Raw genomic sequence first — 26,495 nt, 5'->3', positions numbered from 1 at the left:
CTAATTACTGACCTAAGCATCTATTCTTTAAGAGCCACAAAAATATAAATGTTGAACTGATGTTCCTAATAAATACAGAAATAATATCTCTTCTTCAGGTAGCTACACATCAGACAAATAGCTGACTCTAATCAGTGCAGGCTCAATCTAAATGTCATGTTACAGCAGGAACATGGAAAATACACAGAGTCAGAGTCAGTGGTCAAACATCAAGCATTATATGTTGGTGGATAACATAATAAGATTTAATTGTAATAAACTTTTACAAAAGAATTCAAATATAAAATGCAGAACGATCATATTTCATTTAATGTAGGTAATGGTGTGTAAAATGCAGCCATGCTTATATATGAATCTGAGTAGGTGGAGGGATAACAAATTTTCAGGCTTTGTAAAAGCACAGTAGGGGAGCTCACTGGTAATTTTGAGTGGGTAGAAAGGAGGCTTATGAGTGGGTGGGAAAGTAACCAGGTTTTATTTCAAAGACATGTCAGGGCCAACAAAGGAGAGTGTTGTATGAGTGAGTAGGATGGGTATAATGCTTATCTGTAGTCTTGCAGTGGTGTTTACTCATGTGAGTGTATAGGATGTGTGTGCACAGGCTTCGGCTTTTCACGGTCTTCTTCAGGTAAATGAGAAGTTCTGTCAGTGACTCCAAGTTGCTTCAGTCTAGTCATCACTCTTTTTCCCATCTGGTTAAACTCAGACCTGTAGGTCGCCTCAATGTGATGCTGCCTCTGGTGCCTGGGACAGAACAATTTAACTTTACAGATGGAAGAAGAGCAGCTGTAGTAGCGAGTACAACACGTATCGTTCCTAATTTCTCAACGACAATTTAGAAAAAACCTTAAAAATGATGAGAAATGATAAAAACTAAATTAAAGCTTAAAAAACAAAAACATATCAGCTGCCTTTTTAAAATGTGAATAGTTATCAATTATGTCACATCAATTTTGCACTGAGTAAATCTGTAAAAAGATTAACAAAAGGAGAGATAGCAAGAAATAAATCCATTATAAGACTGAGGCAAATGGTACTGAGCAAATTGTTAAATTTCTTTTACAACTGGTGAAACCCAAAAAAGAAAACCCATATGATTTCTAGCATATGCTAATAAGTTTCCAAAATACGATTTTTTTCCATCTACAGGTGTTAAAATGTTTAATATTGTAATGTTTAAACAACTCAAGCATTACCATTCATTTTAATTGTATGATTAAAAAAAAAAAAAAAAGCTGTTCACTAGTAGGTTGGCTTTTGTTTATATTTGCTATTTTCAGATAATCAAATATCAGTATCGCTACTGGGCTAATCCTATTCCTATATTAGTTGGGCCCTACTCAGTAGTATTAACAGTATCATTATTACCTCATTAATCATCACTATTTAAAATATATATATATTTTATTTTATTTAATGTGTTTATGTTTTTCATAAAATCCTGAAAACCTAAACAAATATTTTTTGGCCTCTAAATTAAATTTTGAGAAATGGCGCTATCAGCATAGACCAGTGATATAAGAACATATTTGCTACAATATATTACATCTAATGTGATTATAAGCTGAATAGATTAAAGATCAGTTTCGTTGCTATGACAACACTTAAAAAAAACTCCCAGCTCCCAGGAAGCTTTTGCTGGAACAAACTTTAGGTACACGAACTGATTCAATCTATTAACTTAATGGTTGGTATATCCTGACAACTTCCCCTCTTCAAACTAAACATGTGTTTTGTCTTTTCCAAAATATCTATGTGTGTGCAAAGGAGCATTCATCCCTTTTATTGCTTGTGAAGGGCTTCCTTCATGTAAACATCCATTCATCATGCCATAAACTATCTCTTGAATCTCTTCCAGACTGTATGTATGAGTAATCTTTTAGCTTTGCTGCACGCTCACGATCCCTACACTTACACGGTTGTCTTTCCTGCGTCGAGGTTGCTAATGGAGACGAGAACTTCTCCACACAAGAATTCTGCTCTGATCATCTCGGGTGTCAGTTGGACTCCTGAGCCTTCACACCTGCATGAGGTTACACACACACAGTGAAATAATCAAAGGAGCACTTTCCCATGAGACCCATAAAAAAAGAAGCTCCCAGCACAAAGATCAATATAGTTCCTCATCTACTTACAGTGTGTCCATTAGCGGGGCCACATCATCATCAGGGAGGTTGGCGAGAGGAGAAGCTGCGGTGAGTGGAAGTATCTCTGTGTTGTAGTTGACAGATCTATACAGGAAACACACACATACAGCGCTTTTTCCCCTGAAGAGCTGGACCACCGTGCATCAGATGAATTGAGATAATTTTCAGATAGCTCCTCAGTCTCACTGAGATGAAAGGAGTGCTTAAGGTGGTTTCATATCTCAGTTCAAACATGTTTGATAAAGGTGCTCCTTAGTGAAAGCTGAAACCACTTAGGGGCAAAAAAAAAGAACACTGATAAGCCAAATGTTAGTGATACCACAGAATAACCAGGGATTCCTTAAAAATATTAAAGAGCAACTTTGTAATGATGGGGCAAAGGATGTACAAATAAAGACTCTGTGACCTGGCCTGGGTTGCATTTATGTTTTTGTGAAATAAGATTTTGGTTAAAGATTAGCAAGCCAAGGCTAGTTAGATAGCCTTTTTAGCTAGATGTAAAATGTGTTACATCTAGTACTGAATGCATATAAATATATGATTAGTACTACATATTTACACCCAGTAGTTGTGGACTGTATCTGCATTTTTTGTGTTCCTATTACTGTTCATGTTACATATGTTAACATTATCGAGCGTAGGATAATTAGCTAACTGTAATGTGTGTTAACCTGGCACTTACTCTGTATAAATACTTAATACTACACTTTGTAAGAGGTAGTTACTCTCATGCATTATTGAAACTGGTTCACCCGAAAGACAAAACGCCAAAACACAGACTTAACAATGTGGTGTATGCTGTACAGTGCAGCGAGGAATGCCCAGACCTCTACATTGGAGAGACCAAACAGCCACTTCACAAGCGCATGGCACAACACAGAAGAGCCACCTCCACAGGACAAAACTCAGCAGTCCATCTGCATCTTAAGGATAAAGGACACTCTTTCGAGGATGCCAATGTTCACATTTTGGACAGAAAGGACAGATGGTTTGAAAGAGGAGTGAAAGAAGCCATCTATGTCCACTGTGAGCGACCATCTTTGAACAGAGGCGGGGGTTTACAACACCAACTCTCTGCCATCTATAATCCAGTTTTGAGATCCCTTCCCAGACGCCTTAACGCCCACTCACATCCTGGGCCATCTGACCTCAGGAATTCGCATGATAAGGTGGGGCCAGGTTTCACAATGAGCTCACCCGAAACTCTGGCTGATTGGGACCCATGCCCAGTTTCATACCTTGGCTCAGGCGATTAGAGGATCATCAGGGGGTCCTTTTGTCCCTCTGTGGGGATACTCCCACTAGGTTTATATCTGGGACTCTCCACCATTTGACCTTAGAACTGAAGAAGCTTCTCGGATGAGAGGTGAAACGTCTTCAAGCAACTTAAAGAAGTCCAGACGCTTTTCTTTGCAAGCTCCTTTGACTACGATGACCTGGATGACTGAGAACCTTCACAGACAATTATATATCTACACTTTTCAGGTAGGTAGGTACTGACAAGTATGAAGTAAATATTTTCCTTTGGCTCTAATTGCGCAGCACAAGGCATGTGAGGGAAAAAAAGGATAGCAGGCAGAAAGGTAAAAAGACAGAGTTGCAGCAGAGATTCAAACCCACACATTCCCAAATGCACCACGTGAACTGTGGTTGCCCAGATTATGCAGGCATCTTGTCAAACAAAGACTTGAGATGACTTCAGATCTCTTGAGGAGTGCTGCTTCATTAGCTTTCCAATGTTCACTTTGGTACTTAAATTGGTTTTAAACAAGAAACTCTCTCATGCTAGACAAATTACAATGCACATGGCGGTATAGGCTTGAGAAAGGTCAGACACACAGAGTGTTTTGCACACCTGATTGGTATCAGTTATGACAGGGCGCAGACAGAAGCACACAGCCCACCACAAATAGAACAGGACAGCCCAATGCTGTGTTCACTAATACACTACATGAAAAATATCATCATTTATTCACTGCCCATTTAGACTGAGGATTGAATAAATCATTATTTTGCAGCGTGAGGGAAGCCTCCATACTGTATGACCTAGATTCCATGCGCACACAGATATACATAGCAAAGGAGAAAACATTTAGAATCAGAAGAAGCTTTCTATCTTTACAGATAGACACTCAGATTTTACCTCAAAATAAGTAAAAATAATGGATAACCGCAGCTGTAAAAACCCCTAAATCTGGCTATTTACACTAGAGCTAAGTGAAAAAGAAGATTTGAGTGGGGCTTTTCTCCCCACCAGCGTTTAGAACCTCTGATTTGATCAAAACACTATTCTCAACTATCTGGTTAAATGGACAGTTTTAAAATAACAGCACTTTGTTTTATAAAGCTGGAAATGGCGCCCAGCATTTTAACTCCAAAATCATAAGTGCTTCAATACCTACATACTGTACAACCATCTTCTCCAACTCTTTGCGTGTAAAAGGAACTCCGCTATCTCGATTACAAGTGGAGAGTTTGACATCCTGCATCCTGGCAGGAGCTGGAAGCAGTGTGGATGTGACATGACATATTTATTTTGGAAGATAGTGAGAAGTCGTGTTTCTGGAATACTGAGATGATAGAGTGAATCCCAAACTGCAGAAAGAGGATTATATCCGAGTAGGTAACTATTAACTACCAATATGAGTCTGTGGCTTATGTAACTTGTCTTTTTTAAAAATATATTGATGTAGTTTGTGAAAACGCTGTCTTTCAAGTGGTCTGGCAGCGAGTGGGTCAAAAGTTCAAATTCTTTCACATAGGAAATGGACAAGAGCCACTTTCTCCTCTGTAAACAAGTACCATAAACAAACTTATGAACCGACACTGTTCTAGTTGGACACTCTTATTGAGAACATGAGAACCTTCTCTTTAACTTTTGGGTATCTGCTCTTGGTATGAAGTCATTTTTTGCCGCCTAGTTTAGCAGATAAGAAGAAAAATGTGACCCGACACATCTCATAAACAGTGATGTAGTGGAAAAGTTCATCTCCAGGTTTTGATTCACTCGTGTCAGCGGCCAGATTGAACTCTTCTCAACACACAGCTCACGTTGTAAAGCAAAGAGGACAAAATATTTCTGACCAACCTGCGTGGAGCACAGTCACTGGTGAGAGCGGCCTGGTTTGAAAGACTTTTCAAGGTGATAGAATCCAAATTTTTCCACTTCATAACCCCAGGGATCACTTCCTGTTATAAATCATGAAAAAAAGAAACATTTCGGTCAGGACCACTATAGTCAGAAGATGATTGATTTTCCCATTTGCAGTAATTTATTTTTGGTGGCATGGCTCTGTGCTGGGACCTGTCCGCCCTTTAGTGTGCATATGTGTAAAGCCAGAGGTGGAGAGAGCAGGAGCCAGGCCCAGTACACAGCAGATCAGGCATCACTGACAGCAGATATGATATTGATTAGGTCAGATCCAGCGTGACAGTAGGAGCTGCGATGTAGATGGGTTGCAAAGTGGCTTGCAGATTTACAGCAACTGTTGCTCATGGCTACAGCAGCTTAAACAGTGTTGCCTACGTAAAATCCTCCACTTGGATGAGTAGAAGGAAGGGTAAGAGCTGAGTCATCAGCTGATTTGGTGGGATCACACTGAGCTACACTGGACATGTCAATTTTCAGACAGAAAACGGGAGCCGTTTTTGATAGATCAACTACAAGTGAAAAGCACTTTCTATGTTTTGTGGGATGGCTATGGCTCAGTAGGGAAAGCAGTGCATCTACTAATTGGAAGGTTGGTGGTTTGATCCCTAGCTGCTCCATTCTGCATGCAAACATATCTTTGGGCAAGATACTTTTCTACTTAGACATAGAAAATAGTGGTTTGTGAATGAGACATGGTGTATAAAGCTCAATATGTAAGAACAAGTTTATTTAACATGCTTTACCAAAAATCTCCGAAGACATGTTCTATATGGGACACAAAAATTATCTGAAAGAAACTCGTGAACTGCACAATGAGGGGGAAATTACCTTGCATTTGAGAAACTTCTTCTGAGTGTGTGGCGTTTGGGTCCTTATGCCACACAATGTGCTCTCAGGGACCGTATACCTGAAAGCAGAATGAGCTGTTTGACGTTTCGTAGAAATAAATTGATCATAAAGGTGAGAATAACTTACCTGGGCAGAGGGCAGAGATGAAACTCCAAATCACTCTCCAAATATTTAGGGGGTGTTTTAAAGGTCTGAAGTCCCGGAGCTGGGTTCTGAAACATAATAATAATAACATTCATCATAAATAGAAAAGCACCTCTATTTTGCACCTGATTAATACTGCCTTACAAAGATTCTCAGTGGGTTTGCTGGAAAAGGTCTGAGCAGATTTTCAGGGGCGCAGAAAGAGAGACTGGAATCATCCTTTGTTTCTGCATCTTTGTCTTGTTCATCATGCTGCTCTCCTGCTGTGGTGTCCTCTGTCATGGGAAAATGAGCTCTGTTGGGTTCCAGCTTGTCCTAAAAAAGGAGAATTTTTAAAGCAAATAAGTGGATAAATACATAGCTGATATATTATAAATAAACATGTGGTGCTTAGTTACCGGAGCTCCAGTACGCAGTGGCCTAGCCAAAGTCATGGGAATATAAGAGTTAAATGCCTCCCAAGCTGACACAGCCTGGTAGCCCATAAGCTTATAGTGCAGAGGGACCTGCATAATATCAACAGAAAGCATGGTTACAACATAACATCAACAAGGACAAGGAGTCCCTATGACCCCATTATTACCATCACAATCCATTTAGAGGTGCTGTCTCTCTATAGCCATCCTAGTTAATGAAGCATTTTGTCAATGAACTCTAATCTCAGCGGTTATTGAGACAAAACAGTTGTAAAATTTGCTCCAAAATATGGTTTCCACTGGAAATCATACTTCTATCACTACCTAGGTCGATTAATTTTAATTTTTATGATGCTACAGTGGTTGTTAATCCACTCTAGCTTCAAAAGTCAAACACTCAAAGGATGAGATTTTTTATAAGGTAAGCAGAATATGACCCAGATAACATAAAATGTAGTTTTTTACACTGTCACATTTTGTGTTAACAGTACTCGTCACCTGTGTCAGAGGAAGTGCATTATTTTGAAGCGTGGTACAAGCTACTCTAGGTGAGCACTTGTCTTTTATTAAGTGGTCTTGATCAATAGTTCTTTGGGCTTTTTGAAGCTCTTTCTGAATTTTTCTTTGGAAACTGGCTGCTTTTTCACTTGTTTTCAGTACAGTCCCTGTACCCGACCATTTTCAGAGCAATGTTTTTGGTTTGCTTGTTAACACTTGAAGAAATTTCCTTAGAAAGCTCAGACTTTGCTGAAGACAACAGGTGTTCATATTACATGTATTTACATTTTAATTTATGTTTGCGTGTTTCAATAAATTGTTGCACTTATTTCCCATCTTTCTAGCGAACAAATAAGACTTTTGCACTTTATGCACTTTACATGTTCGCTTCACTATAAAATAGTACAACAACAATAAAAATAATTATAGGTCAAAATTTTACATTCATAATTCTAGGAGTATTCAGAAAAATATATCCCAGTTTGAAAAGTAAAGCACTGTTTTACAGGCAAATGCTCTCATACATGACAGTATTAATAGAGAGGTTTGAGAGTAACGAAATTTCTATTCTCTGTATGTCCTGTACATGTGGCAGAATTGACAAATAAAGTTGACTTGACTTGACTAATAGTAATTTGACACTTTGTATGAGGCATTTGGCATCGCTGACGGTGGTGAAGGTGAAAATTAGGTGTCTGAGCCCTCCACAGGGTCACCAAACACATTTGTTCAAAAGCTAGAAAGGTTAGAAAGAGCTCCAGTTTAATCTATATATACGGTCTATACTGGTTTATGGTTATGTTACTCCTTATCAACACTGCTGCTGGGTGAAATTTGTTGATCTGAAAGTGCTGTGTATGATGTAAATAACTACCTGTAGCTTGAAGAAAAGGAATGTGCGATGTCACAGTCACATCAAGAGTATCCACCGGTAGTTCAGGCAAATTAATGTTAGCCTAGAAATATGAAGGAGACCAAATGGCATTATTTGTTCCAGTGAACACAGAGGCTACCCCATCTCTCTCTCTCTCTCTGTGGGGCATGTAGGAAATGAAAGATTTAATCAAAGTACGGGAAAGTGAGCGTCCTCATTGATTTCCACGGTTTGATCAAGGACGTCTTTCACAGGAAATAATGGATGAAAATTGTTTCGAGTGCAGGACACTAGCTAGTGCCCACTTGTCAGTGGTTTCTTGTCTTTTGGGTGTCATCTCCCAGTTAGGTTGAAAGGTAAACTGATTCGAAATAAATTACCACGCACTTTTTGCTAATGATTACATTAATTTACACAACACTGGACAAGAACAGTTCAAAATCTGTGTTAAGTCTTTATTTTCCACTACCAGTTGTGCACGGTACTCACCAGGGGGTCATCTTCATTAGAGAAAAAGGGGGATGAAGATGGAAAGACTTTGTCTGCAGACACTTTTAGGTCGCATGTCTTCTCTTTATCAGCTAAAGCAAACGTGAGGAGGTGACATGTAAAAAAAGAATAAATAAAAGTTCATTTCTCCAGACTTGTTGCAATTTTCAGTGTTCACATTCAGAACTCTGTTCCAGACACTTGCATATGTGTTATGAGCCTCATAATCATTTCATTTTTTCCTCAAGGAATAAATTCAATAAAGCGTGCCTTACTGCCATCGGATAATGAGATTATTTCTGAATGAGGAGATCATAGGATAATGAAAACCTTTCTGTGCCAAGGGCAGGTTCTTCATACTGTCTGCCAGTTTCTTCAAAGAAGCCAGTCTCCGGTTCATGCGACGTCGAATCACAACCTGGAAGGGAGAGACGAGGGTGGTGCAGGGTGCTACTGCTTTGCTAAAGCTTCTCACTCACACTTGTGATTTCAGGAGACATGTCAGACAGAGATTTCAGGTTCACTCCAATTCTAATTATTTTTTGACATTTAAGCCCTTTGGTTTTTCTCTTATTCAATAATGAGCCCTGGAGGGGGAGCATTGGGAAGAGGACAAAGAAGGAGCAGTGGGTACATTGGAGGAGATAATTATTTGACTCCCTGCTGAATTTGTAAGTATCAACACTTCCAACGAATGAACCTGATTTTGGTAGTTTCATTTTAATGGGGAGTGACAGAATATCAACAAAAGTCCAGAAAAAACACATTAAAAGTCAGAAATTGAATTAAATGTCAATGAGTGAAATAAGTATTTGAGCCCCTACAGTCGTGGCCAAAGGTTTTCAGAATGACACAAATATTGGTTTTGAGAAAGTTTCCTGCTTCAGTTTTTATGATGGCAATTTGCATATACTCCAGAATGTTATGAAGAGTGATCAGATGAATTGCAAAGTCCTTCCCTGCCATGAAAAGGAACTTAATCCCATAAAACCCATTTCCACTGCATTTCATCGCTGCCATAAAAGGACCTGCTGAGATCATTTCAATAATCTTCTCGTTAACACAGGTGAAAATGTTGGCGAGAACAAGGCTGGAGATTATTATGTCGTGGTGATTGAGTTAGAATAGCAGACTGGAATCGTTAAAATGAAGGTGATGCTTGAAATCATTGTTCTTCCTGTTAACCATGGTTACCTGCAAGAAAACACGTGCAGCCATCATTGCGCTGCATAAAAAGGGCTTCACAGGCAAGGATGTTGTTGCTACTAAGATTTCAGCTACATCAACCATTTATCGGATCATCAAGATAGAGGTTCAATTGCTGTGAAGAAGGCATCAGGGTGCTCAAGAGAGTCCAGAAAGGGCCAGAACGGTCTCCTAAAGATGATTCAGTTGTGGGATCGAAGCTTGCTCAAGAATGGCAGCATGCAGGTTTGAGTGCATCTGCAAACACAGTGAGGTGAAGACTTTTGGAAGATGACCAGGGTTCAAGAAGGGCAGCAAAGAAGCCACTTCTTTCCCAAAAAAATATTAGGGACAGACTGATATTGTGCAAAAGGTACAGTGAGTGGACTGCTAAGGACCGGGGTAAAGTCATTTTCTCTGATGAAGCCCCTTTCCGATTGTTTGGGGCATTTGGAAAAAGGATTGTCCGGAGAAGAAAAGGTGAGCGCTACCATCAGTCCTGTCTCATGCCAACAGCATCCTGAGACCATTCATGTGGGGTGCTGCTGCTAATCCAAAAGAGTGGACTCAATCACAATTTTGCCAAAGAACACAGCCATGAATAAAGAATGGCACCAAAACATCCTCCAACAGCAGCTTCTTTCAACCATCCAAGAACATTTTGTTGAAGAACAGCATGACGGAGCACCATGCCATAAGGTCAAAGTGAAGACTTGGGGAACAAAACATTGAAATGTTGGGTCCAGGGCCAGGAAACTCCCCAGGCCTTAATCAGATTGAGAACTTGTGGTCAATCCTCAAGAGGCAGGTGGACAAACAAAAACCCTCTAATTGTGACAAACTCCAAGCACTGATTATGAAAGAATGGGTTGCCATCAGTCAGGATTTGGCCCAGAAACTGAACGATGGCCCTTGGATTGTTCTTCCAGCATGACGACCCAAAACATACCACCAAGTCAGCATAGCAGTAGCTAAAGAAGAACATCAAGGTCATAGAGTGGACAATACTACATTTCTTTACTTTTACTGTGACGCACCTCACACAGGAAAACTGACTATACTGTAAAGAAGATACATTTGAGCTACACATAGCTAAACAAAAGGGACAGGCGCTGGTGTAACAGCCCTCCCCTGAGGGATGTGTATGTGAACGATGCATTGAGCAAATGCTCATGGATGTGTGTACTTGCTCATGTACCTCAGAGACTTTGCAGTATATGGATGACTGTACCTTGTGAGCTGCCTGCTGGAACAGTCTGAGAACTCTTCGTCTCAGTTCCCACTGAAAAGTGGTGTAAAACTGGAAAGCCGGGACTCCCTCAGGGGCCTGGAACAGGTTAGAAACACATTCATTGTTAAATCTCACTTGCTCGTGTTCGACAGTTAACTGCACATTTAGTGTACATGAAAAAAGCATAAAGTTTAATTTTATTAGGCCTCTGCTAGGAGTATTTAAATGACAAAAGAAAGTGGAATACTAATAAGTCAATATTAGATTGGATTAAACTGGAAATGAGCTATGAGCAACTGATTCTTTTTTTTCTTTTGTGCGTGAAACTGCTCTTGTACAAAGAATAAAAGATCTTCTGGTACTTGGTAGAAGCATATCCACACATTCACTAAGACAGAATATACTTAGTATTAATTAAAGATCATCATGCAGCAGTTTTTCAATTCAGCGACTTAAGCTTCAGAATTTTCTGTGGAGGCACATTGTGCTGCCTGAGACTTTACTGAGTCGTGTTGAAAAAGTTCCAGAAGTTCACCCACATAAGGTAGAGCAGGTCAGCTACTAACCGGAAGGTTGGTGGTTCGATCCCAGGCTCCACCAGTCTCCATGCTAAATATCCTTGGCCAAGATACTAACCCCATGTTGCTCTACGATATGTTCATCGGAGTGTGAGTGTGAATGTTAGACAGTAAGCACTAAACAGTTTAGAAAAAGTGCTTGAGTGAATGGGTGTGATTGGGTGAATGAATTAGTTGTGTAAAGTGGTTTGAGTGCTCAGAGTAAAAAGCGCTATAAAAGAACCAGTCCATTTACCATTTACCATAAGGAAAAACCATGCCGGCGCCTTTTCCCATTAAGGTGAGCTCCTTGTGGGGATCTTAGCAAAAAAAAGTGCTTGCTCATAGGGGGTCATATGATTGTTGGGTTTTTCTCTGTATCTATGAAGCGCCTTGAGGCGACTTTTGTTTGGCGCTATATAAATAAAATTGAATTGAATTGAATTGAAAAAAACTAAGTTAACGACATACCTGTCCTACTTCACAAAGCACTCGTCTTGAAAACATTTTAGGTGGTCCAGCAGCAAAGGTTTCTTCTTGCCCTACAGCTCCCCTTTTCACCTATAAAACAGTCAATTACTGTACAGTAAAAGATCGTATGAATCCACCCCCCTCCCAAAACAATTTGATGCCATTTCAAATATAAATAAAATACATAATGCAATCATTTGCAAATCATTCACAAATTCTTTTGTTTTCTTTTGTGTTCACAGCAACACTTTAAGTGGTTTGGAAAATAAAAGAAAAACTGGTCCAGTTTTGGAAACTTCCTTTGTGCTCTTTGGAGTATTTCATAAAACTCCAAATGTTTAGTGGAAGCTCTGGACAGCAATCGGGCCAATTTTGAACTCGGATGTGGAAAATTTGGCTTGGTTTTTCTGAAACAAGCAGGGGCTTAATTCACTACGACACGACGTGGATGGCAGCATAGGTTAATGCTGCATGGTCCTCTTAACCCAGCTAACTTGGCGCATGTGAAAAACAAATTTCAAAAGAACTGCTGTGTCCATCCTAAATGAGGTGGGAAGTCCAGTGAAGTTGGCAGAGTTTGAGTTTGTATTTGTGAACTGTGTTCACTGTCAGTGCTCTTCAGAGGTGCTCCTCTTCAGAATCATGTCTATTTATAATGCTGCCTCAAGGCGTGTAGATTAAAGCCATTTAATACTGGTTAATGATATTATGTAGCGTAGATGACAAAATTAAAAAAAAAATCTATGCAATCTCAGTACAACTTTGCACTGAAACATTATTCCTAATTTTTGCACTATTTGATCACACCCACTCTGTTACAGTGGTGAAAGATCTGGCCTCTCTGAGATGCTCAGTGAACAGCTGTGAATAAGGCTTTAAATGATTTGCAATTTGACTGGAATAAAAAGGAATAAAAATATATTTTATCTATTTTTGGAAAGCTGTGGCAGTGATAGCTGTTGCAGGGCCACTGGAAAACAAACATTCCAACATCTATATCCTCTGTAAGGAAAACTTGGAACCTCTTTGGCTAAAGAGGAAAAAAAGGTTGATGGCTTAATTCTCAGAATCGTAAACTTAACCATCACAGCCTGGCTGAGGAAAAAATAACGTTGCAAAAATTAATGTTGCAAAGCTATAAAACTACATAACTCTGAAGCAAATAGACAAACAGATTTCTTTGGCCTCCAGTCAAGACTCCACAGAGGGCCAACATTAGATGATGACAGGTGGCAGTATAATAAAAACAACAGAGTTCCCATAAAATCACAAAGTGTGGTGATACAAGGCTGTAAAACAGAAAGAGTATGGCAGAGGACACTTTGTGTGTTTGTGTGCGTGTGTGTATTTGCATTATAAAGTGTGCAGGTGGAAAGGAGATGGGGAGGAAGTGCTGTTAAGTGTCTGTGAGAGATCTGATAACTATTCAAACAACCTTTCTGAGGACATAGAGAGACTCATATTTCAAAACTGACATTAGTTTGGCTGACTCTGCACTATTTCCATGGCGACTTAATAAAAATCAATCATACAGTCAAGAGGGTTTTTATGTAAAGGGTCAAAACCCCACTGTGGATCCAATAATTCTACATCTGAATAAGGTACTGTGAACGGTATGAATATGGAACGCACTGATGAGCTATCAGCACATTTGAGTATGTCTCCAAGGTCTTACATGAAAACAGAAAAAATGTGTTCTACTAAAACCAATACCTTGACCAAGAAGAGAGGACTTGGTGAATCAAAATTACCCTGCAAGATAGTACTGTCCAACTAGGACTCATTTCCATCCTCCCAAGGTCTGTGTCCTCCTGTGTCCTGCGTATTTTTTTCTTTCAATATGTTATTATATTCACTATGTATGATAGGAATTACATGTACATGCTGGTGTGTTGGTGTGATGAAAAGAGTTTGGCTTTATTATGGGGATATCTGAAAATCTATACGCACCACTATGTAGTTCACCGCTTACAGCCTCCCATGAATTATGTACCGCCATCATCAAGCCCATGGGGCAAAGACTCAGTAGCTTCTATGATCCTGTGAGTTGGGCTCCCATCAGTTATTTCAGCAAGAAATATTTTTCATGCATTAAAACTCCATTTAATGGAAAGTCAAACTTTTATCAGTAAGGGCTGTAGATATAAAGAACTTTCCAGTTTACACGGTGTATATAAAGTTAAGAAATCAAAGATGGTCAGATAAGGAATGATTAAATACACTTTCTGAATTCTTTATAAAGTTTTTTTTTTAATCTTCCCTTTCGAATGCAGACACAGCAAACTGTCACCATCTCCAACACCTCTCAGAAAACACAGGAAAAGAACTCAAACAACTCAGGGCCTACACTTTTATGTCTTCTTCTGTTCAACATTTTTCTGATTCACTTTTTGTTTATGGTTGGTCAAGATGTCCATAATTCTCAGGAAACATTACGCAACAGCCTAATACAACACTCTTTGTTTACATTTCTCCCCCCACAAATTTCTCATGTCTCAGAATAACAAAGTATAGTACCCACACATTGTTGTGGGGCCCCCCAAATGTGACAGTTTAGTCTAGCAAAGGGACATGTAAGTGTCAGACTTTGACCTCTTGTCCATCAACACAGTGTTGATGGCTTTACACCTGGTGCCGCTGTACCCTGATACCTTTTTAGAACTTTTTAGAGGTTATTTCCACTGTGTTGGTGGAAAATGTGTATTAGCCAAGCCCTCTGGTTTCAATGAGTATCAATGAGCACAGTGTTTCTTTACATCCACACGAGCTGAAATAACTTACCATATATTCATGCTGAGCAATCTCTCTCTCCTCCAGTATCTGTCTTGTTGCATGCTCTGACATGGGGTCCATACCCAGATGGACTTGCCTGAGTCAAAGGGGGTGCATAAAGTAAACACATCTATTAAACATTCAGTAACTTTGGTTGAGTTGGCCTGCAAATGGCCTGCATTTGTATAGCGCTTTTCTAGTCCATAGGACCCCAAAGCGCTTTACACTACATTCAGTCATCCACCCATTCACACACACATTCACACACTGGCGATAGCAAGCTACATTGTAGCCACAGCTGCCCTGGGGCGCACTGACAGAGGCGAGGCTGCCGGACACAGGCGCCACCGGGCCCTCTGACCACCACCACCAGTAGGCAAACACGAGGTTAGTATCTTGCCCAAGGATATTTGGCATGCAGCCAGGATGCAGCCTGGGATCGAACCACCGACCTTCTGATTAGTGGCTGACCTGCTCTGCCACCTGAGCTACAGCCACCCCAGTTTTAATATTTAATCAAACCTACCATTTGAGGTGATTTGTTTGCTCCTCCTTCATGTCTTGTTGAACCTTTTTCATGAACAGGGCTTCTTTTATCTGCTTATTTTGCCGTGCTATCATGCTGCCAGAGGACATGGCTGAAGTGAAGGTTGCACAAACAGAAAAGAGACATGCATGCATGTAATTCAACAAAAACTGAACAGAGGTGATTGATTTGATATGCCAACAATGTTGACATGCATATCAGCGTCAAGAGTAAAAACACTCGGTTGCATCTACCTTGCTTCAAGTCTTTAGAGCTGAGTTTATTAGAGTCTTTGATCAGCATCTTTGCCACCCCTGCAGGAGTACAGACATCTACTGGCAATTTAAACTTCACATTAGTTGGATCCCTGATTGCCTATAGGACAGGAAAAAGAGTAGCATTAGTTAAGAAAAGTCATAAAGTCAAGATGCCATCCCAGAAAATCAGCTGATCTTAATCCCATCTGATGCCCTTCTAAACATCCTAACTCTGCAAACCACTTTGCAACCCACCTCCAACCCATGTGTTTCCTATTCAAGCTCTGTCTGTCTTATCATATTTGCTCTTGTTGATGCCTGGTGTGTCTATGCTAGGGTCTTGCTACTACTTGCTACTGTTTTCCCAGCAGAGTTCCCAAAACAGAGGTACTGCAGATACAGTTTTACAGAAAAGATAATTTTTATGTAAAAAAAAAAACTATTAAAATATTTCATTGCTTTTGAGTCAGGGAAATTAACCTGTCGAAATATAACTAAACAGGATTATGAAAGTTTAGTGAGTTAATCAGTCAGACCATCGGTTGGCCATACCTTTGACTTGTCAGCCTCCTTATTTGCCCTGTATTTGGATTTACTTCGAGGAAGCACTAGGGTAGAAGGTGAGGCTCCTTTGTGTTTCACAGTCACTGCACTTTCATAACTGAACTTTTTTTCCAGTTCACTAACAGAAAGATGGAAGGGAAAAAAGTGAAAAAATGTATATATATTAGTATACCAAAACTGATTCAATACTTGCTAATTAGCTCACTGCTAAAGTAAGCACAACTTACATTTTTGTAATAATCTCACACTAAAAGGTCACCCCTAGTAAAAGAGAACGATTTCAAATTAAGCAGAAAATGAGCTGTGTTTAACACAGTAATGGTGTTATTGTTGAAATAATTAGCTGAAATAGTGAAAAACTTTCATATCATTTTTTGAAATAATTAACAAAACAAAAAACATGGGAAAGTGTTGAAATAGTAACGAATTGACTAAAACTGAAACTGTTTAAAACAGTGGATAAATGGTTAGCTAAAAGCAATCTATAAACTGCTAAAATGGCTAATTAGTGGATAGAAAAGCAAACTTTGCAAACCTAGCCCCCAAGTAGTGGATGAAACATTGAAGTTGTTGTTTGGATCATTTCTAAACAGATGGGTTTCAATCAGAAGAAGCTAGCTGTCAAGGTATCCCTTTACGAATGTTCCAGAAATAGTTATTTCAGAAGAGTAGGAATGGCTCTAGACTCTGAGTATTTATCAAATGATATATGAACAGAGAGAGAATACACGGTGTCAGGGTAGCTGGGAGTCAGGGCCTAATAATTACAATTAAAAACAGTTAATTCAAAATGGCTATTAATTTAGCAATGCAGTCCAAGACAGAGAACTAGCCAACTACAGCTTTAAATCACAGTTGAGTTGACTCTGCAACCTTCGGCTAAAAAGGAGTTAACAAGAGTTGAACATTCGGTCACAAAGAAGCACTAGATTTATTACCAAGCATCACATCAGACTGATGACGTTCTGCAACACAGAAGCAAAATCACTCAAGTCACTGTTTGTATTATGAGCAGCCTCTATGTCAGAGAAGTCAGGCAGAGAACACAGTAACAAGCACATGTCAGACATTGGTTCGAGCTGGATAAACATTGGCTCTAGCATATATTCCTTAATCTTTCCATTGCATATCTATCATCTTTTATTTGGTTCCACCGTGAGGAACAACAAACAGAGGGAGAGTGTTTTATATGCTAAACATCCATTGGGAGCTGTATCCATCCTTATATCACTGCAGCAGCTACCAAGCTATTTTCATGAATTATTAACTTTTGGCCAAGATAACACCAGACAGTGCAGGGGATGGAGTCAGGAGCTACTGCTGTGTGATGGATAGCACCCTCTTTCTCATGGGAACCAAATTAATATCAGCTGAAAAACCTCTGATCTGCACATGTGCCCATTTTCTCTGAACCCAGTTAGTTATTGTCCCCAGATATTTTGGGGGATGTTTTCACTCCCATGTGGTTCAGCGGTAAACTTACTCCCACAAGCTGAGAACTGTTTTTTACCATAAAACAGCAAACTTCACCAAGCTATCATTCAGGATTCCGGATGCTCGTGAAAACAATAAAGCACTGGTGGAAAGACTTCAATTTGTTACATAGTGTACATTGATAGCATAAATGAGATCCCGGTGTTTTTGAATTTGAGGTTGTACTTAGGCTGAGGATCACAGCTGTTATGAGCAAAAGCACATGATAGGACAGTAAGACAGCAACTGAGAGTAATAGAGTAAAACATGACTGTGAAAGGAACAAAACACCAACAGCTAAGTAAAACTGACATTTTGATTAGTCAAACTGTTCATCTGTAAAAACATTCTAACACAACACTGTATTTCTACTCAGTTGTGAAATTTTACCTGAGAGCTATGTGCGGTGCACAGCTCCCAGTGATGGTACACAGGTAAGGCTTGGTGTTGAACTGTGAAATGACCAGCTGAAAGGTGATTTGAGAAGTCTCAAACTGGAGTGGACAAAAGGTCACAGTTATCTTTGCCTCACCTTTGGCTGGTATCACACCTGGAAGAGGGAGAAAACAAATATTAATAATGGAGCTATGTGTTTGGCTAACCTAGGTCAGTGATTTACAACCACAGGTGACTGCATTAAGGCTTTCTACTGCAGAAAGCCAGCTACATAACATTAGACAGGTCTTACAAACAAAATAAGTGAACTTAACACTTGCACTTGTTGATTTTTTAGCTAAGAGCACTGGACAGTTAAATTATTTTTTTTTAAGTGTTTCCATAGCTTCTGAATAAATAGTTAAAATTTGAATCTTCTTCTTTCAGCTTCTTCTCAGGGCTCGCCATAGCAGATCATCTGCCTCCATCTCACCCTGTCCTCGCGTTCTTCTTCGCTACGTCCATGATCTTCTCTGTGGTCTTCCTCTTTTCCTCCTGCTTTGTTGTTCCATGTTCAGTATCTTTTGTCCACTATCCGCACATGTCCAAACCATCTGAGCCTTGCCTCTCCAACTGTGTCTCCAAAAAACGCTCAACCTTAGCTGTCCCTCTCATGCTCTCATTTCTTTTCCTGTCCAGTCTGGTCACTCCCAGTGAAAATCTTTCATGAAACATCTTTAACTCTGCCACCTCCAGTTCACCCTCTTGCCTTTTTCTCAGTGCTACCTTCTCTAAATCATACATCACAGCAGGTCTCACAACCAACTTGTAAATCTCTCCTTTTACTCTTGCTGTTAATAACCCCCAATATGTGTCTCCACCCACTCCACCAAGCCTGCACTCTCTTCTTTATCTCTCTTGTGCGCTTGCTTGGATGACTGACCCCAGATATTTAAACTCGTCTACATTCACTATACCTCCGATCTCTGCAGGTTCACTGTTACACCTGTCTCCATCTCATTCCCACACATCTAGACTGTCTCGCTTCTAATGACTTTCATTCCTCTTCTCTCCAGAGCATACCTCGATCTCTCCAGGTTCTCTTCCACCTGCTCCCTTCTCTCACTAAAGATCAGAATGTTGTCTGCAAACATCTTAGTTCATGAAGACTCCTGCCTGACCTCATCTGTCAATCTGTCCATCACTACTGCAAACAAGAAGGAGCTCAGAGCTGATCCCTGATTTAATCCCACCTTGAGCCCAAATAGGGTGTAATGTGTTACAAAGGTTCTTCAGTTATCTGCCCACCAGATGGATAGAAAGAAAAAAAAAACAATCAAACAAACATGCATTTTCTCTTCCTACGCACTTGCACTACAATCAGCTGATTTCAGTTCGTGTGCCGGAGGAGGAAAAATAATGACGTCGTCTCCAGCGTGGATATGAGCATTACTTTTCTATTGGACAAAAGGACAGGTGCGAGATTTCTTTATATAGCTCCAAATCACAATATTAGTTACTTCAAGATGACAAGGCAAAACCCCGACAATCAAAGACTCCCTATGAGCAAGCACTTGATGAGAGTGGGAAGGAAAATAACCCTTTTAACAGGAAGAAACCTCTAGCAGAATCAGGCTCACGGAGGGGCAGCATTCTGGTGGGGGGTGAGGGGAAAAAAAAGAGCATAGGGAGACAGGACAAAACACAGACTAAGGGAGAGTGATGGCTAAAATTTAGTGACATGCTGCAGTGGTATATAAACACGTGGGATGTCAAAGGAGGTGAGTGGAAAATAAATGCTCAGTTCATCACACGAAGTCCCACAGGCAGTGCGAGTCCATAGCAGTACATCTAAGGATTGGTTCCGGTTACCCTGATCCAGCCCTAACTATCAGCTTTATCAAAAAAATAACGTTTTGAGTCTAATCTTAAAAGATACAAGAGTGTGTGTGAATGTGAGGAGCAGGATTCCAACAAGGATGCAATAAAATGAAGCCAACACAGGACAAATATTGTCTCGTTGGTGACAAATATAGTGACAAACATGGTCTTCTCTGCTTTTCAGGGAGCTTTTACAATAAACTGATAATAATAATAGTCCAGTAGTTTTTTAGGATTGAGAGTTAAAAATTTATGAATAAACAATCCATCATAAGGGAAGAAATTATGAATTAAGGTTATTGTATTATGTATTATTATTGTTGTTAATTAGCAGTGAAAACAATAAATTACTTTAAAAGTTCTCAATAAACAATCAATACTGTAAGCTAACTACAGTTCCAGTCACATCACTTAATCAACTTTCATTTGTGTCACTGGTAACACCTGCGCTGACCTACTATTTAATGTCACAGTGATTGCAGTGCATTACCATCCATGCTACCATCAGTTCAAATGAACATTCTGAAACATAATGAATGTGTCTGACTGACTACTGGGCTGATCAAAGAAGGCTTCGGTAATGACTTTACTATAAAAGAATAACAAATGACCAAAAAGATGCTGTTGTGTTATACTACAAATGCTGAGCTCTGTTGAGAAGTGGACCTGTTTCTTGCGTAAACGTAAAGGAGAAAATACACAAAAGTATTTCCAAAAGGAGAAACTCATTTGTTTCTCTCAGCTGCGATTGAGATCCAAGTGCTTTTTCACCCTGCGTTATGAAGCTTCCCAGACCATGAATGCTGATCATTCTGAGCGTGTGGAAGCAGAAGAAATCTTTCAAGTCCTGCAGTGACTTACTGCATGCACAACGTTGGGCTGAGGTTTTGAGGAAGTGCAGGACACTTGCTTTTTTCTGCTGAGGCTTATCCTTAATCTATTAGCCTAAATATGATACTGTAATTCCCTACACTTTTATTTCCCGGTAAAACTCAGACATTTACCGCTGTTCATTAATTAGGGACACTTTTCACAGGGCAATGTAGAAAAAATCTAACAAAAGAAATATTTACATAGTTCATTCTCATGTTATTTACACAAAACCATGTTTGATAAATTATCCAGAAGAAACCCACATTATGGGTTGCATCCACAAGAGGAGAAAAATTAAACAAAAGCCAGCCTAGTTGTACATTTATTTCAGTATGAACGTCTCTTTGAAAAGTCTACCATTATTATCAAAATGGTGAATATCTGACGCCTAGTTGAACTCATCTAGGATACAGAATTATGGAACTTTGAATCTTCAATGTTTGTTTGAGACACAAGCTGCAAGTGTTAGCCTAGCTAATGTGATTTATAATCATACTGTTACCCGTAACTTTTATTAGTACCTTTAACCGTGTTCATTTTTGATTGTTTTTATCATTATTGTTTACATTTGTTTTCATAAATGTAAAAAAACCTCATCACAGCCACAGAAACCGCCATACGGATTAATAAATTATGACAGACAGAAGCAGAGCAAATCAGGATGAAAGTCTCAACCACCCTCTCCAGTGCCAAAGTCCCTCCGTCTAACCTCACAATACAAGAAAAGAAGGCCGTCGCTTCCCTGAGCAAGGACCACAACATCACTATATTACCAGCTGATAAGGGAAGGTGCACCGTGGTCCTAAACACAACGGATTACCACACAAAGATCACCGCCCTCCTCAGTGACAATGATACCTACAAAGCCCTAAAGCGAGACCCCACAAGCAGCTACAAAAAGAAAGTTATAGGTTGCCTTCAAGACCTTGAAAAGGACGGGATGGGATGGGATGGATGGAAGTGGAAAGAAAGGCTCTTGGCTCTTTCAAAGGGAGAGTACCCAGCCACTGGTACAGATATGTAGACGACACCTGGGTCAAAATCAAAACACAAGAAGTGGAATCCTTCACTGCTCACATTAACGCTGTGGATAAAAACATCAAGTTCACCAGGGAAGACACAAAGGACGACTGTTTGCCTTTCCTGGACTGCGCTGTGCACATTGAAGAGAATGGCAACCTCAACAGTTTACCGGAAGCCCACACACACGGACCAGTACCTCCTCTTTGACTCCCATCACCCTCTGGAACACAAACTTGGAGTAATTAGGACCCTACACCACCGGGCAGAACATGTTCCCTCTAAGCCTGAAGGGAAAAAGAAGGAACACACACATGTAAAGGAAGCACTTAAAACATGCGGTTATCCTAATTGGGCGTTTATAAAGTCAGCAAAGAGGCACAGAAAAGGAGATCAGACACCAGCGAGGGAGGATAAGAAAGACAGACGCAACAACATTGTCATCCCCTATGTAGCCGGTGTATCAGAGAAACTCAGGAGGGTTTTCTCCAAGCACGACATCCCGGTTCATTTCAGACCCAGCAACACACTCAGACAGAATCTGGTTCACCCGAAAGACAAAACTCCAAAACACAAACTTAACAACGTGGTGTATGCTGTACAGTGCAACAAGGAATGCCCAGACCTCTACATTGGAGAGACCAAACTGGGACTGATAACTTCACAAGTCTGGCTTGATTTTCTTCTGAAGGCTCAGAAGGCTGAATTACCTGCAACTCCTCAGCCAGAGCTTTAAAGTTGGGAAACATTTTATCTGAAGTCAGCATGACTGTCTAAACACAGAATTTTCAGAACCTGCAAGAGCTTGCGTCACTGAGAGCCAGTCCCGCAGACTTGCTCCTTCTGTGCCCAAGATGTGGTGCTTTACAGCCCATTAGTAATTGTTCAATAGATTAGACTGCTTATATGTTCTAATCTGAACATTCAGATTTTTGTATTGTTAAAAAACCCAGTCAACAACAGAAAACATTCAGTGAATGGTTACCTGTGAGGGGGTGGATGGAGAAGGACTCATGGGGTTGAATAATATGCACTTGAAACTCAAAGCCAATGGGACAGCTACATCTCAGAGGAATAGCATGGCAAACACTAGCGACAAGGAAAGAAAGACAGAGATGATATTATTTTTTTATGACTTGACATCAATGGGTGAATGAAATCATGGCTGGCTGCATGGAAGAATACAAGGAGACAGGCAAGACCTCAGGCAGACGTGAGGTCAAAATAAACCAGTCCATCATAGAGACTAACATGAAGCACACACACACACACACACCTTTGTTTGAGTGCTACAGCTGGTAGGTCGATATGAGTAGGGATGTGCAGGTCATCGATGACAGGGTAAGCATGAACTGGAATTAACAGGTTATCTTCCCCCTGAGAAAGGGTGTAGGCAGGTTGAATGAACAAAATCAAGAGAAAACATAAGAGAGAGGATATGAAGTGTGAAAGAAGCACAGAGAAAAATGAAAACAGTTCTCAGAGTAAAGATCAAGGTAGATAAGTTAAAGCAGAGAGTAAATCCTGCTTGTTTAAATGTTTGCTAAACTCCATAAGTAAGATAAGATGCATGTTACACCAGCTAGCTCCTGCAGGGAGTCACAGTGTAAATTCTGCAAAAATCAACTTGTCTTTAATGCCTTTGGTGGAACGATTTAAGCACAAAACAAACAGCATTAGCACACTGCAGCTGACTCCCTGCCAAACAGTAACAGAGTGCCCACAATGGCACAGAAACAGTTGGAACCTAACCTTACAGTGAACTCGAATGCAGTCATAGAAGTAACGCCACTCATCAGGACAGAATCCGACCTTCAGCGTGTAGGCGAGGCCTGGGATGAGTCGATACTGGAAGGAAAACAGATGGAACAAGACTGAATCATCAGAAACAACACTGATTGCACTCATGGCCAAGTGGAGTTATAATCTTATATTCAGGTCAGCAATTTGGAACGATGAAAAAAAAATACCTTTTTGGTATAAGTTGTTTGGAAGTACTTGGTTTGGGTGGGAATTACATGAATATTCATAACTTCAGATGAGATGTTGATTAATTTCTGATGGAGAGGAAGAGGAGAGGAAAAAAATCATTCATTCCACTTAAAATGTGCACTTGAGAAAGCCATTTCCATATTCCTGGTGCTTACAGTGCTCAACCATGCTCACAGTGTGTAAAATCAGTCCCCCATTCACTTTAAATTACCCTAATGGAAACCAAATGAGAGGACTTGATGATGCAATAGGATTCTTAAAATTATTTTAATGTTTTGTAAAGAAAATACAAATTGAATCTGTTTGAGTTTGAAGTTACTGTTTCTTTAAAATGCAATCAAGCACAAAATGTCTGTAATCAAAAAGAAACTTTAGAGCAAAAGTACTGACGATGTTTTAAAAATGTTTTATTTGTAGAAAAAAAGTTGATTCAAATCCAAAGATTTAATTAGATGCTATATATTTTGTTTCGTAATCAAAATCAAATCTAATGTTTTTGTTTTCAAACCAAAAATATTTGTCTGTGAATCCAAAAAAGTTTTGTTTGCAAGTTTTCCTTTGAAATAAAAACTTTATTAGCAAACAAAATGTTTCAAAATGTTTTTGAATGAGTTGGTTTTATAAGAAACCAAACCTTCCAAGTTTTTGTTTTCAAATAAAACATTGTTGTCTCTGAATTAAAAAAAATGTTAATTAATGCAAATCTGTTGTTTACAAATCCAAAGGTTCTGTTTGCCATAAATGTTTGTGTGTGAATCCAAAAGCTTAACTAGAAACCCCAGAATTTTTTTTGTAGTCTAAAGTTTTGTTTTTGCTTGTGGATCCAATTAATTCAAACATTTTCCTTTGAAATCAAATTTGGATTTGCAAATTTTCTTTGCAAATCCAAAAAAAGTCTTTGAAATCTTTGTTTGCGTTTAAATCAAAAAGTTTTATTGATGAATCACAAACTTGTATTTTTCCCTGAGCTGGCAGCTTGGTGACATCCAATAAGTGGGAGAAATTTGATGGAAAATACAAACGGGGGTTGGTGAAAACAGAAAAGCACTGCAGGCATATTTACACTTAATCGCTACTTCAGTAATAGCCAGAATGCCTTTTTTGAACTAGTGTTTCAAATAGAGTATTTGTCATCCTTTAGCTGCTAGACGTATTTTGGCCTATTTAAATATAACAGACTGTCAAACAAATACAGTCTGCATTCATTTGGACGCAACATGCTTGCTATTACTGAAACTGGTAATGATAAATCTCATATACTTCATATATTTCATTGTAGGTCCCCACTCATGATTCACATTATAATAACAGTCTTATTTTAGCTACAGTAAAACATTTGTGTTTGACTGCATAATAAGACACAAAGCAACTCCACATCTCTGGTGGGTGCCAAAACTGAGGTCTGGTTAGTGCTGACTGCAAAATTCAACAAAAACAACCAGAGGCCTTGACCCAACACCATCTCTATTGTCTGCCTGACACAGCTGTGGTAATTATCCACAGAGGAGATCTGAGCACTATCTTCTCAATCATATCTATATAGTGTCTTCACAACCATTAATATTAAGCTACCTGCTCAAATGAGGTGTCACATGTCACATTTATCAAGTACATTCCTATTACAATAACTCCAAAATAAAGAGACAAAAACCACATAACACCTGCCCTGTGATTTAGCTACATCATTTGCTTTTTGGAAAGTAGTAAAGGAAAACAGCAGGACTTTCCTCACCAGGATTTTTACATAATCCTTGCCGAGCTCAAAGCCACTGAAGTGAAGCTCAGAGGGCTCTGCTTGGATCAGGCTGTTGCTTTTCAGGTTAGCATAGATTTCTACAAGAAATACATAAATAAATAAACAGAAATCTCAACCTAAGTTGTCATTGTAAAATCAAGTACTTAGTATCACTGCTTCCAGAAAACTACAATTATGAATTCTATCGAGGATTTCAGAGGTCATGGTTAATATGTACTTGACTCCAGCAGATGATTGGGGATGTTGCCTCTGCTCTGGGTCGCCTCCACCAGCTGGCTCAGAGGTAGAGATGCCCTCCTCCTCAGGGGCTCTGAGAGCGTCTGTGGCCCAGACAGAGCCACCTCCATCCTGGCAAAAGATGAGCCCTTGCTCCTCACGAGAGGGACGACAGACGGTCGGAGGACAGTCACTGCGACATCTGAAGGCATCATCAGAGGGTTATGAAAGAAACACGGCGATTATTTTCTCTTTTCTTTTTTTATGTAAGGAAAATAGAGTTAATTTAATAAAGTCACTTTCTGTTAGACTCATTGACGCATTCACTATAAAAGTGAGAAATTACAAACTCATGTGCGACGCTAGGAATGCTAAAAATTGCAAATGACCCATGTACTGTTGACTATTAATATGAATAATTCGAAATAACTTTAAAAGCTTCATATAAATAGTTTTATTAAAGCCTCTTAAAAAAACAGGACTTACTTATGTAACAGACAGGCGGTGCGTTTATTTATTCAAATACAGCAGTCGTGTTTCGTGTATTTTCGCTTCAACACTTTTTACTGCTGTTGTCAAACGCGGCCGTTACCGTGGTGACCACCAAACTCTGAAGGGGTGGGACAAATATCCTGATTCGTCGGCTGCCTGTGTTGTTACACACGTAAACAATCCGATGTTAGGCGGGAAGCTAAACATTTTACTTTCAAAATAAAAGTCAAGCTTCAAGCTTACGTGTTGTTATTTGTTTGAATACGTTTACTACACAGTAAATCAA

General features: G+C 39.6%; 1 protein-coding gene across 1 annotated transcript; it reads right to left on the bottom strand.

The window, feature by feature from the left end:
* Positions 1 to 331: 331 nt before the first annotated feature.
* Positions 332 to 26,396, bottom strand: cfap221 (cilia and flagella associated protein 221). The gene is given in 26 exon segments (XM_082525080.1): positions 332 to 744; positions 1,916 to 2,023; positions 2,136 to 2,231; positions 5,236 to 5,336; positions 6,127 to 6,205; positions 6,274 to 6,359; positions 6,436 to 6,606; positions 6,690 to 6,797; positions 8,080 to 8,094; positions 8,096 to 8,161; positions 8,569 to 8,660; positions 8,899 to 8,986; positions 10,985 to 11,080; positions 12,013 to 12,102; positions 14,794 to 14,881; positions 15,311 to 15,422; positions 15,565 to 15,685; positions 16,120 to 16,249; positions 17,995 to 18,154; positions 22,739 to 22,842; positions 23,030 to 23,130; positions 23,506 to 23,601; positions 23,724 to 23,810; positions 25,478 to 25,578; positions 25,719 to 25,919; positions 26,204 to 26,396. Coding segments are annotated over 25 exon segments (2,604 nt in total). The 5' UTR covers positions 25,849 to 25,919; positions 26,204 to 26,396; the 3' UTR covers positions 332 to 566.
* Positions 26,397 to 26,495: the final 99 nt, after the last annotated feature.

Source organism: Aulonocara stuartgranti (genome assembly GCF_965226115.1).
Source record: "Aulonocara stuartgranti genome assembly, chromosome: 23".
Lineage (NCBI taxonomy): Eukaryota > Metazoa > Chordata > Actinopteri > Cichliformes > Cichlidae > Aulonocara > Aulonocara stuartgranti.
Note: the sequence above shows the minus strand (reverse complement) of the source record. Positions and strands in the feature narration are given on the sequence as shown.